This window comes from Dichotomopilus funicola (assembly GCF_033296635.1).
Source record: "Dichotomopilus funicola strain CBS 141.50 unplaced genomic scaffold C8A04scaffold_5, whole genome shotgun sequence".
Lineage (NCBI taxonomy): Eukaryota > Fungi > Ascomycota > Sordariomycetes > Sordariales > Chaetomiaceae > Dichotomopilus > Dichotomopilus funicola.
Genome location: NW_026944026.1, coordinates 498906 through 514259, shown reverse-complemented (window position 1 = coordinate 514259; position 15354 = coordinate 498906). Strand labels below are relative to the sequence as shown.

Sequence of the window (15354 nt, the reverse complement as noted above, 5' to 3'; positions counted from 1 at the left end):
CGGATCTTATCCAATCCAACCCACTCGATTCGATTCCTTGTCATTATCCTTGGGTGTTAGTTCCCTTTCGGTCAGATACACGCACGAGACGCAGTATGGCATATGCAGAATGGGATGGAAGGAGAAGGATAGCAGTCTCTCAAACGAGTTCCCCATCCGAAATAGTCCGGGTAAGTCAGCATGCGGTAGGTAGAGCAGTGCAGGTGCGGGTAAATTCCCAACCCGTCACAACTAGTGGTAGTGTTCTGGCGTTTTCTCACCCACCAGGTACTGGACATATCGAATCCGAGCCGGAGAGCGGGAAAAAAAATGAGGGAATACCTTGTCTCAATTTTTCCCTATCCATAATATTTTGATCTACACTACCTACAGAGTAGTCGCCTAAATTTCTCCATCTCACGTTTCAGTCCCATTGTATCATGAGAAAAACAAAATAAACAACACGCTATGCCGTGATCCTAGACGTCCCATAACAACGAGAAAAATAAAACATTCTTGTTTATTTACGGAGTCAAGCCAAAACTCGTTTCAGAGAAGAACAAAAACATATTCATACTCATACTCTTCCTCCATTGCGGTGGTAATCTGAAACGTTGACTACAAAGCGAGGGAAGTGAACAAGGTTCTTGAGACGACAACAAACAGTTTGAGAAATGCCCTACCTTTTAGAAGGTTTGTCTAACTCAACTCACAAATCCACACACTAGTGACATCTAACATCATTCGATTATCGCTTAACCATGGTATTCTGAAACATCGTTTGCATCATTACATTCATTCACATTCATCGCATCACAAGCAGTAGAACACAATTCGAGTGGGTAACTTCTGGTATTCTAGATCTGAATCTCCACGAGACCAAACTATCCTCATACACAGAAAGCGAGTTGAAAGCCGACCACAAAACCCAGCCGCCAACCAATAAAATCCTTCTCCATTGCCACCCGAAAACTTTTTTGGCTGCTTCCCTGCCCTTTTTGCCCTAATGACCACCATCAAGGCAAGCTAACCCACCACGCTGCCCCATATAGACCCTCCGTTGATCGATCTCTTCGTGTGTGTTTGTCGAGTTGTGTTGAGTAAAAATGTTGTATGAGAAGAGAAGAGAAGAAAACCACAAAGCTCCTCGGAAAAAAGAGATGTTGACCCTGCGCCCTCTGCAAGAAAAAAAAAAACCCATGCTGATGCTGTCTGTCTGTCCGTCCGTTCCGTTTTGCCTTTTTTTCATCCACCTAAGAAAGTAGAAGGTAAAAAATGATATAAAAATAGGGAAGCAAAAAACAAAAAGCCCCAACCCATGGGGAATCCAAAGCAAATCAACCAACCAACCCGATTGTCCAGTTTCGCGCCAATGTTTGTGTGAAGAACAACAACAACAGCAGCCGAAAGAAAAACAAGAATAGCAGCTCCAATCGCGCCAGGCCCTATGCCGCCAACCCATATGTTTGTGTCGTTTCGTTCTCTAAACCATGCTATGCAATGTGGACAAATAAAAAATAAAGGGAAAAAAAGGAGTGAGAGACGATCAAAAAAGCTATGTAAGGGTGGGTATTTGTTGAAAAGAGGAAGCGGAGAGAGTTTGATCGCCTTCACCGACCAATCTGGGTGGAACAAAACCGAATAGGATGTCCCTCACGGATCGCGACACCGGTCGCAGTCGGGGGACACCTATCCAGGGTATGAAAGAAGAAAACAAAAAAACAAACCAAAGACAGACAGCCAAGCAGCAGGGTCAACAACTCGTTACGTCGAAGAAAAAAGGGAGTATAAACAGATCGATGTCAACCGACGGATGACGATGGGGGTGTGGTAGGTAGTAGTGATGATGGCGGCCGAGGCCGGGAGAAAGTTTTGGATGATGATGATGATGAGAAGGGGAAGTTTGGTTGTCGTGGTATCCTATGATGGACTCAACCACAAGTGGTGAACCGGCACTCGATGCACACCGCGCTCCAGATTAGGAGCGGGCGGTTTGCCAGTTACCAACCCAATCGAGGTAACCGAAACCACTGCGCTTCTCCTTGCGCCAGTCAAAGTTCCAGTTCCATTCTCGGTCGCGACCCTTATGCCGCGGGCATTCTTTGGCGTTGCGGTCGCGACTGTTGCTCTTGCCACCCTTGGGAGGGTGGTGATGATGCTGTTGCTGCTGATGAGGATTGTAGTGGTGATGATTCGGAGAGACAGAAGAAAGTGGTTGAGGAGAGTTGCTGTGGAGAGCAAAGGTGCCACGCCCCTTGATCGGGGAGCTGGCAAGGAGAGTGGCCGGTGCCGGCCGACCTGTCCGCAAAGAAATGTTCACCACCTTGGGAGGCGGGCTGTTGCCATGGGCCCGACGGCGCTCGCCAAGTGCTGCCCACTTGTCCATGTTGTTGCTCCGAGACGGCGTAGCGTTCCGCGGAAGCTGGGGCTCCTGCTGGGGCTCAGGCTGAGGCTCCTCCTTGGCGGGAGGTGCCTCGTAAAGGAACAGGCCGTCCATCTCGGGGTCTTCCTCGTCGGCATGATCGAAGACACCATCCATAGACAGGATGGCATGCTCGTCGGTGGCGAGGGTAGCGGACTTGGTGACAGGCGACAAGCCTTGGCGAGGGGTGTCGTCGTTCTCGGCAGCGGCCAGCGAGGGCGTAGCGGTGCTCTCGTGGCTCCAGGTCCGCGAGTTCATCTCTTTGAGCGTCTGCAGCTGCTTAGCCTGCTGCTCCTCCTCCTCCTCGAACTCCTCGTCCCACAGGTCGCTCCAGCTCTTGGAGACGGCATCCTTGCGGCCAAAGACGAGAGACATCGCCGAGGCGTTGCGGCTCTTGGACACGTTGATCGGGAGCGAACCCGCCATGGGCGCCAACTTGGCGGCCGCCTTGGCAGGCAGCACCGGGCGGAAGTTGGCCGGGACGGCGAAGGAGTGCGTGGACCCGCCCAGGTTGGAGTCCATGTACGACGACAGGGACGGGGTCTGGGCGGTGCCCGACATCCAGTCGGTCGTGGCGCCAGACTTGGAGAACAGGTCCTCCTCGTACATCTCGTCGTCGGGGATGACGCTGAGCTGGCGGATTGCCTTCGGCGGCGTCGCGTGCAGGGCCTTAGCCCACGGGAACGCACCGGTGTCGACCTGCGGGCTCTGGATGGAGGGTGTGCGGAGGGGCTCGCGGTTGGAGCTGGCAACGACGCGGCGGTCGCTGGAGCAGAAGTCGTCGGGGACCTCGTCAAGAGTGGTGAAGCTGACGACGCGCTCCAGGGCGTCGCGGGCTCCTTCCAGGGAGCGCTTGGTGGGGTCCAGGTTCATGCACTGCACGATGACCTCGAACGTGTCCTGGGACATGGAAGGGAAGACGTCGAACAAGGACTGCTTGTCGCGGCTGAAGTCGAGAAACAAGGGGTCCGCCTCCGTGGGTGTCGTGAACGGGTTCCGCGAGAAGAGGATGTTGAGCAGGCAGACGCCGATGGCCCAGACGTCAGCCTGCGGGGGCGAGTACCCAGCGCCCGCGGAGTCAAACTGCTCGGGCGACATGTACCGGTCACTGCCCACCGTCGTCTCGTAGCTCCACTCATCCGTCGTGGCAAGCCCAAAGTCACCCAGCTTCATGGATCCATCCTGGGTCAGGAAGATGTTCTCGGGCTTGATGTCGCGGTGGTAGATCCCCTTGGCGTGGATGTACGCCACGGCATCAACCAGTTCGAGCATGAAGCGCCTCACGTGCTCCGTCTCTAGGGGACCATGGCCGATGCGGATGGCCTCGTACAGGTCACCGCGCGGGCAGAACTCCAGCACCAGGTAGATATGCGCTTCCGTCTCGAATGAGTCGAGTAGGTTGACGATGTTCGGATGAGAATCGAGCTGGCCGTGAAGCACGAGTTCCTCCGACTTGTCATCGATGGCAAAGTCGAGGTACTCGTCAGGTGACGCAGACTTCTTGGTCAAGCACTTGATGGCCACGGTCTGGTTGGTGTGCGTGTCCCGGGCCATGAAGACCATGCCGAAGGACCCATGGTTGAGTGGAGAGACGGTCTCGTACCGGCCGCCAATCATGGCGCCGTCGTAGAAGCTGTCGCGAAGGCACTCCATTGCGAGAAAAAAGAATTAGATGTAGTCGTTTCGAAGAACAGAGTAAGTGCTAGTTGCGGTGGTTGTACAAGATGCGAAAAGGGACTGTTCCGCTGGGTCCAAGCCGATCTATGCCGAGTGCAGGTCTTATCGAGACAAACGTTCCCAAGGTGTACAACGGGAAAAAGCGGCTGGTTGCGCAATGCGAGGATCGAGATGCTTGCTGGCTGATCGAGTTCGAGGCGAGAAGAGAAGAATCAAGAAGAGGAAGAAGGATGTACAACAGCGCAAGGCGGGAAAAGAAAACCGAAAAAAACAAGTTGCTCCACGTCGTTCACTATCCGAGGCTCATGGGAGGGTATTTAGTCGCTCCAGTATTTGAAAAAGGAAATGGTTGTCGAGAGAGAGAGGAAGTCGTTGAGGGTCGGACTGGTTGTCCTGAAAAAAACAAAAGAGATGGTCGTTATAACATCGGTACGGATGGTGTGAAGGATCTTGTCCTGTTGTTGTTGGTGTGGTAATGGTGTGAGCGACGGAGCTCGAGTATTGGGGGCGAGGCTAGCTTAGCTAGCTTCGGAGGATGAGTCCCAAAAATTGGCGAGAGAAGAGAGGGGGGGAAGTCGTACGTCGAAACAAGTGACGACCGATCGAACGATATAGCTTAAGCTGGGCAGGGGAAGGCAGGCACAGCTATTGGCGTAGAGGAAGCAGTATCGTCGAAGGTGAGGAGAGAGAGAGGGTTGAGTGTGCGTGAGGGAAGAGCCGAGGGTTGTCGGGACGATTGGTTGAGGGAGACCAGGTGGCAGCAGACAGCAAACCAGAGAATGGAGTTGCGGGCTATTGGAACACCTGGCAGATCGTCGAAGAAAACATGCGGCAGAGGAGGGGTGTTTGGAGAACAGGTGGACGAAGAGATGACTCTTCTGTCCCCCTAGTTCGACTGGCGACGTGTGATTCACTCAGCCGGTGGAGACCGACCGATCGGGACCTGACGATTGCGCGTGGATTCGGAGGGGCGACGTGTGGGACGACCGGGTCCGGGGCTGGCTAATCAAGCAGCGCTCAGGATGCCACGAGGGCCGATTATGCAAGTCCGGAGCGTTGTTGATATGGCAAAAGGCTCGCGTATGAGAGAGAAGACTCGTTGTTGTGGTGTAAGAAGCGTAGGAAGGTCCCGAGAGGAGAGGTTTCGTCGTCGATGGGCTGAGCTGGGCTCGATTCGAGTCTCGTGCGAGACGGGCGGTTCTGCAGCGTGGCAGGCAGGGTGGCGTAGTAACTCGCAGCTCGCAGCTCAGGTTGATTCTGCAGCGCAGTGCTGGTCGCAGGTCGTTCGCAGGAAGTTGGGAAGTAGTCGGCGTTGCGGATAGAGTGACGGAATCGATGGAATCGACGAGAACGACCGCGATGGGCAGCAGCGACAGCGACAGCAAAGGCGTGCAGAAATGGACGACTGATTGGGGGGGTGTGGAGGGAAGAAGAAGGACGGCAGGATGAAGGTGGTGAATGAAGGAGGCGGTGGGAAGTGGGAGCTCGGAGATGGTCAAGGAATGGGAAAGCAGCCTGACGCGGGACGGGGGATCGGGGGCTCGACGGGGGTGGGCAGCACTGTCGAGAAGATGCGGGTAGCGTGTGGAAGGGACCAGAAACGCTGGCACAACAGTGGCCTGTCCCCCAGGTCCCGTCATCGACAGCGGCCTGGTCGGCCAAAGGGGAATGGCCTTGGCTGGGAAATCCGGCGACCCTCGTGCCTGCCACGGAGGCGAGACATGGGTGGTGGCCAATCGCAGTGTGATCGGCCAAGTCGAGAACGGAGGGTCCGGCACTGGGCGGTTGCTCGACAACAACATAGAATCTCAACGTGCCTTGATTTGAAGTGGCACTGTAATGTGGGTGGAGCGCATTGCGCAGCACAACCACAAATGACGAATAGGATCCATTCGAGGCATGCCACCGCAGCACACCGCTTTCCCCTGCAGCGCATAGCGCCGCAACCTAGTCTAGCCGTTCTCGGATTAGATAACTTCCTTTATCCGGCTAGTGCTATTTCCTCTTTTTCGATCCCAATCTCGGACAGGGAAACAACGACCCTAGCCTCGTGCCTCATCAGCGCATTGGCTGATAGTGTCCTCTGACGGCCTCAGGCAGAAATACCCAGGCTGGGGGATTGGGAAGCTTCACCGCCCATCTTTCCCCAGCGTGTTTGCGCTGCCGCATGCCAACGGACAAACCCTGCTTTGCCACTCCTGCAAAGTTGGGTACCGGTGCAGCTGCCAATTGACCAGTGAACGGAGAGCGCAAGACGGCGCAAGACCAAAAGCCAGCTTGTTCGCGTTCTTGGTGAGGCCACGTTCGCGGTCGGCTGACGGACCTTCCATCTCTTCTGCTCTCTCACACGCGTGAACCAACTCCACAACCCACGCTTTTCTCTCTTCCCCACGATTGAGATGCAGCAAGCCAGGCCGTTCGTTAACATTAGGTCACTTTGGTCCCTTGCCGAGGCGCCAGCCTCGCAGGCAGGCTCCTTCGTTGTACCTCGAGAGTCACGATGTCCTCCGTCCGCTCATCCGTTGGGGGAGGGAACCATGGAGAGAGAAAGTTGGAGTTATCAAGGTGGGGAAATTGGGGGGAAGAGAGTTGGTCAGCTCGCAATCTCCAGAGGTGAGAAGGATGAGATGGATGAGTCGGACACAATTCGCCGTAGTGGAAACTTCGTTTCCTTTGGCTTCCTTGTGATCAATGTTGAGATGACCCAACAAGTTGCGTGACATGGCGCGTCCACAGGGAAACCTCGATGGAAACGACGGTCTCGAACCTTCGCGTTACCGTGGAAGCTCCGTTCCGAGGCAGTGTTGTCGTGCCTGAGGCTAACGGACCCACAAATACTTGTTTCCTGAGGCACCCGGACATCCACTACCCTTTCTGCCTCACTGCCTCATCGAATGTCGCCATTTCTGGGCGTTGGTCATCCTGCTCTTTCGGGCGCTTTCGCTTTGTTTCACTTGCGGACCGGTTCCCTTTCCACACGACCCGTCACAGAGTGGGGCTCGAGATATGCAACCCCTTTCTCCTGCTGCTTGCTTGCATTCATTGAGGGTCCTTCGTTCGCGTCCTGCTCTGCGGCGCGGCGGCTCGCGCTTCCAGCTATCCTCTTTGCGGTTCGTGCAAAAATAGAAGGCAGCGAGCGGGAAGGCCTGCTATGAAAACTTGGACAGGTCGTTCCTATCTAGGCAGTTTGTTATTTCTGCCATTGAACGCTATGATCAATTACGGATCCGTCCTTCCATCGAACTCGACGACGTTCTCTTGACACTTTTCCAGTTTCTCGTTTTCGGTCTCGAGCAACACTCGCACATGCAGAACGCACAATTCATCTCCGATGTTCCACAATCACAACGGTTGGGGGTGGATTCCACCATCGGCAGTAGCATGATGGTGCTCGAAACGAGTCACACCCACCCCCGAGATCTCCCCAAAACAGGGCGACCGCGTGTGAGAGAGACTGCCAAAAACGGACGGACAAGTGTCCACGGGCTCCATCAGGCTGCATCAGAATTGGAGTCCGATAACGCGTTATCTCTTGTTGCCGGACGACACGACGACTTTGTTTGTAGCAGTCGTCCCTGTTCTTCCCCAAGTCTCATGCCGTGCAGGCGTGCTAGTACGGAAACGTACCACGGGTGTGGCTGCTGAGAAGGTACAGGGTAACATGGTGGGCTCGTTACGCAGTCTGTGGATTGCTAGCCGTGGAGAACAAAAGATACCTATCCGGGACTGATGAAGATAACGTTGATGTTTCGATCCTGATTGTCCCGATACTGAGACGGTTTCGACGCTGCTCCGAATCTACTATGTACGCGTACTGTGTATCAGCTGCTTTGTTTCTTCAGAGATCCCGAGGTCTCCGATAACAAAGCCGCCGGCGTCATCGGCCTTTCCACGGAGCAGATCGGAGGGTTGACAGTGACGATGAAAGCGCAAGAAATTAGCTGGAAGCGGCACATTGAACGATGAAGCATCAGCGGCCCCCTTTCCTGCCCGGCCATCGGAGAGCAGAATCCAAGGGTCCACCATGGAGTGTTCCCGTTTCCTCCCTTCATCGTGTGATGTCGTGTGACCCCAACAGCTACCCAATTCGTATTGCCCATCAAAGTTTATCTCTCTCGGCTGGGCAACCTCGTTAACGATGTAGTTATTTCGCCTCAGGCCGAAAAGCGACCTGCAATGAATGGCGCGCCGAGCCTGTTTCGGCTGGGGGGAGGTTGAAACCGTCCATGGCGGGGTTCCATGCTCATGAAAGAGAAATGATACGAGAGCGAATGAAGTACATCGCTCCAAAGCCAACTCCCTGTTATGTTCCAAGTACCTGCCTATCTGCTCAATGAACTGCCGCGGCAAAGTTTAATTGGCCCACCCTCACAAAACGAGGGTGATGATGCAGACCGTTACCTCAGAGACAGTGTTACCGACTTGATCATCGGCTGCTTCTTGGCCTTCCAAGCACTGCCATTCATCCATCCACACACACTTCGCACTGGCAAGCAAGACATGCCGCCCACACGCTGGGACGAGACTGGCTCGACTAGAGCAGCCGCAGCGGCAGCACATGTGTGTGAGTGGCTCACTAATTTAGGGTGCATCCCCATTTGCATGGTGGATGGATGAATGGGTGTGGATGTCGTGTGAGTTGTGTGGACAGGACAATGTCGCGCCAACGCAAACACGCCATCTTGTAACCCAGACGCTCTTTTGGTGGTTGTCGTCTCATTAACCCTTGCGGGTTTGGACCCAAAGATGCATCTTGAGAAGCGCCCACTTTCCTGAAGGACGGGGGTTTCTGTGGGTAGAGGATCTACGGTAGGCTTTGGGGAACCAGAATCGCAGCACAGGGCGCCTCTCGTCGTTCCTGGTACGGTTCAGGGGTAACACCACACCCAATGACGATCAACAGCGCCGACGTCCTCACGTTATCCTCGGCTTGCTGCTGTAATAGAATCCCTACTAACTACACAGTACGGCCGCTTGCATTGTTGACGCCGGCTTGAGGGATCCAACAACTTACACTAACAATTCATTTCTCCGGAACAAGCAAGCAAGTAATTGGATGCGCATGTTTCATGGACAGGAAAAAAAAGGGTCGTGGCCGTTTACACAACGCATCATTGCTGGATCGCTTGCTTCGCCGAAACGCCAGCCATCAGGGTCCTTCGATGGAACCGAGCGTGTCCTCCATGCGTTCCCAGAAAACGAGAGCGTGTCTTGTCTCGCGGGGGTGGGACGATGGTGCCGATCCTCTATCGGCGCATGACGACAGGATAGCGGGGAGTTCCTTCTTCAATGTGGGAGAAGCGTGGATGTCTCTCCCTCTGCGGTCGATGATGGGCGTTTTTACCCCTCTATCTTCTTTCTTTCTTGATTCAGATTCAAGACATGGGGGGGCATTGCTGCTCAACCTTTGCGCATGTTTTTTTCTTCTTCTCTTGCGGATCAGTGATCACTGATGGGCAACCGGCGGGGGTTCATCGGTGTGTCTCAAACTTTCTCCAACTCTCGGAATTTGCGAGTGGTGTCGGTGCGGCGGTCGATCAGCCGCTCTCGTGATGCCGGAGCGAGGGATGGATCACCAACCTCAAAGACAGATATTCGGGAATAACGAAAACGTGAGTTGGGGAGAAACGCCGACCGCATTGCCGTTGTGGGACTGGATGAGCTGCTCGACACACCAGCAACCACAACAACCACCCGGACGCTCTTAACCCAATCGTGGCATGTGTTGCCCTCGCACGAGCATTCCTCGGCGCTGCGAACGGCTGTTGTCAGAGCGAAAATGTCTTGGGAGGCGGTGAGACAACACGTCGTTGCTCGTTACAATGCCGCAATCGTGGAGTGTTTTTCTCCGTTCTCCTGCTGCAGACTTGCGGACAGGCTACAACATTGATGTTGCCGCATGAACCAAGTGCCATTTTGCCGCTGCAAGGGGAGAACAACAGCAAACTTAGTTTTCTCCCAACCCAGCCTGGTCCCCTTGCTCCCTGTAACCTGTTGCAGCACGGCCGTGATCCTGCCGTTCGGGAAGCGACTTGACCCGGAAAGGGAAGTAAATGGACGGACACATCACACAAACATTCAATATCCCCCTCAGATATGTTCGTCCGTGCACTTTAGGAGGTACACGAGGAGTTGCGATTCGCCCAGCCTCATGCTAGCAGACTGGACAGTCTCGATCCCACATCATCGTCATCAGCATCAGGCAAAGAGCGTTGACCACCTAACTTAACGTATTGCCGAGGCGTCCAACCCGTCTTAGCGGACACCAATCCACTAGTGCTACTCAGGTTCGCGCCGTCATGCTCCTCTCCTTGCATCTCTCCACCGAATCGGCGCAGGTCCGCCCAATGCAAGCCTCTCATTTTCATGTCGGGGGCGGTTTGCTGCGCAGCTTCTGCAAAAGCGGTGCGCAGATGCGCGAACGGAGATTTAGCGGGCGCGACGAGATGCAGCACTCGTGAAAGACCGATAGGACGGCGGCACGGCAACTGCTTGAATGCGACGACGAGATGGATAGACCTATGACACGAAGTAGAGACGGCGTTGTGTTGTTGTTGTTGGTCTTGACCGCCTTTCTCTGAAAACTCCAATTTTGGCAACCCGGCCATCCACTTTTGTCTGCTTCCTCCAACCCCAACCCGCAAAACCTACGGCTCTGCATTAGGGCGTTTTATGGACTGCGAGCGATGCTGCTGCAGGATGCGAACTCATCCTGTGATCTTGGAGGGATTGAGCTGACGGTAGTGCATGAGACGATGACGGATTGAGTCGGTGACGGTGTGAACGGGGAAAAAAAAAAACCTTTCCGGTCACTGCAGCGGAAATTTTCAGCGGGCTTTCAGGCTCCATTCGTCAGCGACACACACCGAACGCCGAACTCTCCCGGAGAGCTACCCCCACTATCCACTCACAGGACGACATCAACAACGTGCAACTCACTCACTCACTCATCCACACCACACTCACACACACCAAAGTGATCCCTCAAGACCTATTTTCCCTCACCGCCTCATCAATCAATAGCTCACATCCCTCGCCGGCGACGAAACCCGCCGCACACACGCACCTGGGAATTTGTGACATTCCCGACCGGGCACACCGCCGTCAAATCCCTCCGTTCCCGGACCTAGGAGCTTCGCCGTCCGTCCCACACCCACCCGGACCAACCCGGACGACGTTCGGAACGACAGAGCCAACCACACCCCCTGTCTCGAAAGCTCAAGGAAAAAAATAGTTGGTGTAACTTGGTTGTAACTTTATTTGGAGAAAATCGTAAGAGAAGACATACGTGATGGCCTTGGAACCGAAACCCCTCGTGGTACTCCTCGACATCGGTATGGTGTTCCTTCTCTCCTCCTTCTTAATGGTGGTGTGTGGGTGAAGCTTACATTTGCTGTCGCTTCACAGAGGGTACTGTTTGTCCTATCTCATTCGTCAAGGATGTGTTGGTAAGTGGTTGTTGAATATCTTCACCATTATAATATTTGAAATTTTATTTTTATTTATTTTTATTTTACTTTATTTTTTGTTTTTATGATCACATTAAATCTATGAGATGTCGGTCTGGCTCTTTCTGCTCATCACACAAGCTGAGCTGGATGTGATTGCTCATCCCGGAAGGTTTCCATTCCACTTCTGGGATGACCCGGAGACGGATAGATGCAGTGGGCTTGTTGCATGGCAGACGGAAGACCACTTGTTTCTGCGCTTTTCTAATGAGCATCAAGTGGCTCCAGCAACAAGCCGCTGTATCTGAACGGATCGAGTTGCAGACTGGCCTAGACACACACACAGTTTCCCTTTACCATACCTCTCCGGAAATACCGAAGCAATTCACTTCCCCTCATCCCCTTGGCTTTCTTGACGTTACTTGGCACAGAACTAACCTCCAACAGTTCCCCTACGCCCTCTCCGCCCTCCCCTCCACCCTAGCACAAGAGTGGTCCTCCCCCTCCTTCACCCGCTACCGCGATGCCTTCCCACCCGAGCACGCGGCGACCCCCGCCGCGCTCGAGGCACACGTCCGCGACCTCATGAGCCGCGACGTCAAGATCGCTTACCTCAAGTCACTACAGGGCTACCTCTGGGAGAACGGCTACGCGTCCGGTGCGCTCAAGGCGCCGCTGTTCCCGGACGTGGCGCCGCGCATTCGGGAATGGGCTGCTTCCAAGGGTGATGATGCTGGGTCAGAAGAGAAAGGATCGGTCATGATCTACTCCTCGGGTTCCGTCCCGGCGCAGAAACTGCTCTTCAAGCATACCAACACCGCCGACGAGCCGGACCTGACGGGGTACCTGGCCGACTACTTCGACACGGTCAATGCCGGGCCGAAGCAGGAGGCTGCGAGCTACACGCGGATTGCGGCTGCGCACCCGGAGGTGCCGGTCGCCCGCTGGCTGTTCCTCAGCGACAATGTGCGTGAGGTTGAGGCTGCGTTGGAGGCGGGCATGCAGTCGTACGTGGTGGTGCGGCCGGGCAATGCGCCGCTGACGCCGGAGGAGGAGGCCCGGCATCGGGTGGTGAGGAGTTTTGAGGAGATCTTGTTTGCGGAGTGAGCGCTAGTCAGCACGGGTGAGAAGAGCTGGGGGGAAAGGAAGGGGAAAGCTCGGTTGTCTGTCAACCCTGATCGTTGCTTCGAAGCCGGAAGGGGCGTAGAGTGTCACCCGACGAGGAGATGATTAAACCCCTTTCCGACTACGGACCCGTGGATCTGGCAATAGGATGGAAGCGAGCCGCCGGTCGTCACAGACGGCGTTGCAACTAGTGAACCCTGAAAACACCAATTGGAATACCCAAAAGTCCCGATGCCCAAATGCCTCCCGAGTACTCCGTAGTGTACTCGAGCAGTACTTCGCCCTAGATCGACTTGTACTTCAAACTCCATTCTTTTGATGTGGGGGAACATTTTACCCATCCGCTACCCGAGCGCAACCCCCTGAATCCCTTGGGCCCTCCACCTCGTCCCCAACAAAAATCCCAATCACACTCTCCGATAGGTGATCAGTTATCTCACGCGACTCGGACCCTTTCTCCTGAATGTGTGAGACGGTGGAAAAAAGGGGGACGATCCCACGATCCAAGCCTTTGGCTCCGGTTGTCTCGCTGCCGCCCAACCGGCCCAGTCCGTATTAGTTCTAGCTTCGCTACCCCTCAAACGGAAAACCTGGGGAAAACGGGGCTGGGCGGGATCCCGCAGCGCTTGTCCGCTTGACGGTTCGCGGCGTCGAGCTGATGGCGCGCTTCCCCCCTTGCGCACGCCCAGAACGAAGCTAGTGTGGTGGAGCGTGGGAGAAGTGTGTGGTGCAGCGTGGTGCAGCACAATGTGGTGATGGTTGTTTGAACTTGTCGTCATCTGATCAGCATACCCCAAATCCGGCTTCCATCACGCGGCACGGAATCTGCAGAATTGCGGCTGGACGGCAAATGAGAGGGTGAAGAGACCTCGTGCTTCAATTGTTTTTTTCTCCATCTTCCTTCGTCTTGTCGTGTGGCACACCGGGACTTGTTGCTTTTGCTGAGCGGATGTGGCGAAGAGATCAACATCGTGTGGACGGACCATCTGTTGGTTCCGGGTTTCGCGGGAGATCGCCAAAGAGCAGCCTGGCACGCCTGGCAAGTCGGGGAAGGCCACGAGAGATCAAGTCTCGTGATCTCAACGTTCAGCGGGTGCAACCGGTGGCAAATGGTGTTTCTTTTTGTGGGCTACTGTTTCTCATGCTGGCAAACGGGGAGCGAAAGGGTTTGGGGTGATTGTGAAGCTCAGGCAAGTTCCGAGACCCTCAAGAGAGCGATCCAGGCCTCAACCGGCGTTTCACCGACGTGAGAGGAATTGGAAGAACTACACGTACGCAACCTCGTCTAACGCTCTTGGGTGGGCTCGGCCTGCAATCGGCATTGGCCGTCCTCGTCTCGGAGGAGTGAGACGGAGACGAAGTCGGACGCCACCCCCGTTCCCCGGGTGTCTCCCACGCGGGGTCCTCGAGTGCTGCGGCTTCCTATCACTGGGATCTCCAGACTTAACTGGTATTCCGCCGACGTCTCGGCCGTCAAATCCCCGTGGCTCCCAAAGAAGAAACATCGTTGGGCCACATGAAGTCATGATTACTGCCAGTGGACGCCGCTTGTGAAGGGATCGGCTCGACATTGTGATGTGGCATCCTTTCGCAGGAGCATTCAAGGTCCCCCCCCTTTCTCCGGATCCGGAATGCCGCTGGATTTGGGGCGTCGCTTTTGACGCCCAAGATTCCCAACCCCAAGATAAAGTATTTGTCTCTCAGTGCACTGAAATGGCACACCGGTTGCTTCTTGGAATCTTGACGTAGACCGTCCGTCGTTCAATCCAGGACAACGGCAAAGTTGTTTCGTGTTGAACCCGCTCGGATCTCCTTCTTGGGAAAGCGGTCGCGGGTCCTCTTTTGGGTGGGTTCCTTTCTCCAGAGGTAGTAAACCAAACGTTGCGTCGTTTTAGACTCGACCTTCGCGTACCCCAGAGACCCCATGAGGGCGACCAATCTTTCTTCGTCCAAATACCGAGAGTTCGTCACACATGGTGCCGGGAGAACAAGGAAAAGGCTCGGGAAGTAGGGAGTTAGATCGGGGGAATCGATGTACCGTCCTGCAGTCCGAAGAAACTGGGTTGTTCGGCGGAGCATCTCTCCTCGGTCTTTCGGTTCGGGGACGTAGTTTAGAACCAAGGAGAGGGAGATGATGTCGAAAAGGCCCGGTTCGCCCTGTGGCAACGGGCGTTTCATGAAGTCTTGCTGCACGATGCCGTCCCCTTGGCTGTTGAGATCGATCCTCTCAATGTCAAAATATCCGCTTTTGGAGCAAGCATTCTGTGTGCTCAGCGCGCCGACTTCTAACATCCGAAAACGGTGTTTCGAGCCAGCTGGTTGAGATGAGAGACACCCTTCAAGCCACTGCATGAGAACCCGCGAGCTATCACCCCCTCGATCATGCCGTTGGCCTTGCAAGCTGGCTTCCTGATAGCTCTCAATTCCTCCTAGGGCCTCAATCTCAGCATCGATAGTCGCCTCTTCGGCCTTGTTGCCCTTGACCACAGCCTGTCGCTTCCGTTTCTGCAGGAGATGGTGTTTGTTGATGAGAGCCTTAGTCGCGCTTCTTGATATTGACTTGGATCGCTGCAGAATTGGTGGTCGCCCGGCCGCTAGCCGTTTCGGCGGACCTTTCTTCTTCAGCGCCATGGAGTTGAGCGTCGAGTTTTCGAGATGGATGCAGACATGATCCAGATTCAAATTCCCTGAAATTGAGAAGTC

General features: G+C 54.8%; 3 protein-coding genes across 3 annotated transcripts; 1 reads left to right on the top strand and 2 right to left on the bottom strand.

Moving 5' to 3' along the window:
- Positions 1-1957: 1957 nt before the first annotated feature.
- Positions 1958-4054, bottom strand: C8A04DRAFT_25201 (kinase-like domain-containing protein; the record flags this gene model as incomplete). Its single annotated transcript, XM_062779473.1, has 1 exon — positions 1958-4054. One exon carries the CDS (start codon positions 4052-4054, stop codon positions 1958-1960), a length of 2097 nt encoding a protein of 698 aa, XP_062640378.1.
- Positions 4055-11369: 7315 nt separating this feature from the next.
- C8A04DRAFT_25200 (HAD-like domain-containing protein) lies at positions 11370-12633 on the top strand (the record flags this gene model as incomplete). The annotated part of the gene is made up of 3 exons (XM_062779472.1): positions 11370-11412; positions 11486-11526; positions 11974-12633. 3 exons carry the CDS (start codon positions 11370-11372, stop codon positions 12631-12633), a joined length of 744 nt encoding a protein of 247 aa, XP_062640377.1.
- A 1779-nt stretch (positions 12634-14412) lies between these two features.
- C8A04DRAFT_34554 (putative methyltransferase-domain-containing protein) lies at positions 14413-15282 on the bottom strand (the record flags this gene model as incomplete). The annotated part of the gene is made up of 1 exon (XM_062782866.1): positions 14413-15282. The coding sequence occupies one exon, from the start codon at positions 15280-15282 to the stop codon at positions 14413-14415; it is 870 nt and encodes a 289-aa protein (XP_062640376.1).
- Between the last annotated feature and the right edge of the window lie 72 nt (positions 15283-15354).